At 40.9% G+C, this 3,715-nt stretch overlaps 1 protein-coding gene across 1 annotated transcript; it reads right to left on the reverse strand.

Moving 5' to 3' along the window:
* Window positions 1–2,019: 2,019 nt before the first annotated feature.
* LOC146332222 (nuclear factor 7, ovary-like) lies at window positions 2,020–3,447 on the reverse strand. Its single transcript, XM_084745850.1, has one exon. It carries the CDS (start codon window positions 3,444–3,446, stop codon window positions 2,055–2,057), a length of 1,392 nt encoding a protein of 463 aa, XP_084601976.1. The 5' UTR covers window position 3,447; the 3' UTR covers window positions 2,020–2,054.
* Window positions 3,448–3,715: the final 268 nt, after the last annotated feature.

Genomic DNA, 3,715 nt, shown 5'->3' on the forward strand with positions numbered 1-3,715 from the left:
CAGGAATGAGCTCTGATAGTGGCGCTTTGACACGTCTGTGAACATGCATACTTGCATATAACTAATAGGTACAAAAGTTTTGAACTTGGTGCAGAAGATCGTCTCAGTCAACAGAAAGGGTTGCGCTAGCTGCAACACAATCAAGCAAGCAGAGCAAATAAAATAACTTTGCAGATTCTTCTGGTTCACAACTAGGAACTCGAAATTGCAACTTGCAGTTTACTGAATTGCACTGAACACAGTACAGTTGAAGAAGAGTGGGACAGAATACCAATGACCTTTAACTATACGGACGGAAGAAGAAACCCAAACACAACTTTATCAAGAGTTAAACATTTACATGCATTAAAAGACTGTGGTTGCTGCTTGACAAAACATTTGCACAAGGCCCACTTAGTCACTTAATACAGAGCTTTCAATCATATTACATGATCTTCATCTTATCTTATTTTATTTTAATTTAATTTTTCATCTTACAAACCAGATCCATTTAGTAAATGGTCACTATGTTGCAGTCACCACAACAGAATATAATAGTAGATATATTAGGCTTTTCAAAGTTTCTTTCTAAGTTTCTTTGTGTTGATATAACACAGGTCTCTTTCTTCAGATTGCAAATAAATTGTACAGGTATTATTATGTTGGAACGAACCGCAAGAGAAATAATTACAGAGAAATACAGTACAGAAGAGAGGTAAAATAATATACCGATTTTTACAGCTTGTGTAATATTTAACCCCAGGTTACCAAACATTTGGAAGAGACAACAAAGAAAATGTTCATTAGATCTTCCAGACTGTTTCAAATGTGTTTAATATACTTAAAATACAAATGCACAGTGTTCATAGTTTAAATAATAAGGCTTTTTTAAATTTACAGCTTTTGTGATCATCTGACTACTCTTGCTCCACCTTAGATTCTAAATAAAACGTTACCCCAGCAGAAAAAAGTGGTGGACAAAGAAGAACCGAGAACAACAAAACTTTTTTTTAAACTTTTTGTGAGCACATTTAGTTAATTAAGGGAAGGAAAGACTGTACCCTGCTGTAACATCCTATTTAATGGTTAATTTTCAGCAAAAGCACAAGGTTTGGTGACTATGTTCACACTTATTAAGATACAGTAAGTCTAAAAAAGTCTGAAGGCCATACTGAAATGCCTATACAATAGAATATACAATATTAATCTTTTCTCAAGCGTGATTTATAGATTAGCAAGGCAAGTTTAGTTTCAAATGTCACAAAGGTGGCTATCTTTCTACCCAGCTAGATCGTCATGGTAACCGATACTGAACTCAGAAGCAGCTGTAAAGCGTGCTGCTCTCTTCCTGACGATGTTCTTTGTGAGTGACAGATTGTCAGCTGAGTTGCTGAGCTGTAAGTTAGTGATGACACAGAACAGAGCCGTGTAATGTAGTTACAGCTGCACAAACTGAATGTTGCTATGGGAACCTAAGTTGGTGATGCAGAAAATAATTTTTTCCCCGTTTGTTTCGGGTCATATTAACACTTCAGATGTTGCACAGCAGATCATCCATACACTAAAGGAACTTTTGCTGCCAAGTCATTCATTATACATTGATTTGGCCAAAAAGATTTCCACGTCTCCTTCATTATGATGCTGTGTCAGACGTGAGTATCATGTTTAAATCTTCTTTATCATGTTTAAAGATGTGCAGTTGTCGGGTTTGAAATAAACTGCAGGCATTAAGAGTGCATTCAGCCAACTCCACCATTCCTTTTTGCAGTAACAGCTTTGCTTTTTGCTAAAATATATTATCCACTATAACAAAGTGTTCATCTTTACTGAAGCAGGCGTCACTTGATCGGTCCACTTTGTGTGGAAAAGAGTCAAATGATGCATCAAACGCCCCTTTTTATGTACAGAGCCTGAAGAATATATGGTTTTAGGTTTATGTCAAGCAAGTTCAGACAAAACTCAGTCAAACTTTTTTTTTGTAGTACAGCCTTTTGCACAGTGAACATTTAACAACAAAACAAGAAAGAATGGGAACATGATCATCATTCATATCATCTTCCTGTCTAACTGCACTGTTATACTATTACAAAGACAGGATTTTGTAATATCTTCAGTGGGTGTTTACTGACAGTGTTAAAGTATGGAAACAGCCTCTCAGTGAAGGTGTGTGTGAAGGTGTATATGTGTGTGTCAGTGTCAGGGTCTGAGAACGACAGCTTTCCTCTGTTCCAGTCCAGTTTGACTCTAATTCTCTGGAGCTTCTTCTTTACTGGGAGGACAGTGGGGTGATCTGGATCAGAGTCTGCTGTGTATTCACCGTCACAGAACACAATTCTGAATAATCCAGACAGTTGGTCTACATAACTCCTGACAGACTCCGCTAACACTCCCACTGCCCAGATCGGACTGCTTCCAACCTCAACGTCCCAGCTGTGAGTCCCCGAGTCAAAGCCCTCAGAGCCCAGGACAGAAGGGTAGAAATAAATCCTCTCCGGGTTTTCAGGAAGCTCCTGTGTCTCTCCGTGTCTCACGCTGGTCAGATCATCAGACAGGAAGAGTTCTGGATGAGCAGAGTTTGGATCCAGAATCACAGGAGTGAAAGAGACCGTTTCCTTCTTCTTGTTCCAGATGTTGTAGCTCAGGTTGCCCAGGTGTTTGGCCACATCTATCAGAGCTCCTGAGACCAGCTGTGGATCATCCAGCAGGGGGCGCTGCTGGACTCTTTGTACTGCAGCCTTGTAGTTCTGCAGGAATGAGACGTCTTCAGCTCTCAGCTCCTCCTCTGTGGCTCTGATTGTGTCTGAAAGAGCTGCTATCTCTTTGCTCAGAGCCTCAATCTGCTCCTTCATCATCTGACTCTTCTGCTCCTCTTCCTCCCTCAGAGCCGCGATCCTGGCCTCCTCTTCATCTTCTAGAAACTGGTGAAGCCTCTCAAACTGCTCCTTAATCTGCCTCTCTGTGTGTCGAGCCTGGACTTTAATGTGTTCTGCTGTTTGATCACAGTTTCCTTTAACTTGTTCAAGCAGCTTCAGTTTCTCCTTTATGGGCCTGAGGGATTTCTTTAGCTCCTCTTTGTGATCTTGTGCTGCTTCATCGATGGGTCTGAATCTGTGGTTGTGGTGTGTTTTTGAATCTCGACAGATGACGCACACTGGCTGCTGATGGTCCAAACAGAAGATTCTGAGTCTCTCAGAGTGCAGACTGCAGAGAGCCCCAGGCTCTGCTGAACCTCTCTGATCTTTCTGCAGTACAAAGGTCTCACACACATTCTTCAACGCCAAGTTACGAGATGGTTCCCTCAGTAAAAACTTTTGCTTACAAACTGGACATGTCTTTACTGGCTTCCCTCTCCACCAGCTCTGCACGCAGTCTTCACAGAAGCTGTGGCTGCAGGACAGGACAACAGGATCTTTAAAGATGTCCTGACAGATGGGACAGGAGAGATCCGCCTCCAGTAGGGAAGCCATCTTCTCTCTGAGTTAAGATTGAAACACAGCAGGTACACAGAAAAAAAACAGTGAGCTCATACTCTCCACTTTAAAACTTTTTGAAAGTACTTTCACTTTTAGACTACTTTTTCTTTTAGCTCTCATTAACTTTTCCAGTATTCTTAGCACTCACTATATTTCCAGTGTTTCCTCCTGTAGCTCTTTCTCCTCAGTAAGTGTCCTGGCTTTGTTTTGAATTGTCTCTCATTGTCTGTGTCTCTGTACAGTTGAAGAACCACTAACAAACA

Source organism: Lutjanus erythropterus, chromosome 2 (genome assembly GCF_056507025.1).
Source record: "Lutjanus erythropterus isolate fLutEry1 chromosome 2, fLutEry1.hap2, whole genome shotgun sequence".
NCBI classification, from domain to species: domain Eukaryota; kingdom Metazoa; phylum Chordata; class Actinopteri; order Lutjaniformes; family Lutjanidae; genus Lutjanus; species Lutjanus erythropterus.

Excerpts from the sequence above, each read along its gene's own strand:
- LOC146332222 (XM_084745850.1), bottom strand. The coding sequence starts at position 3,446 with ATGGCTTCCCTACTGGAGGCGGATCTCTCCTGTCCCATCTGTCAGGAC.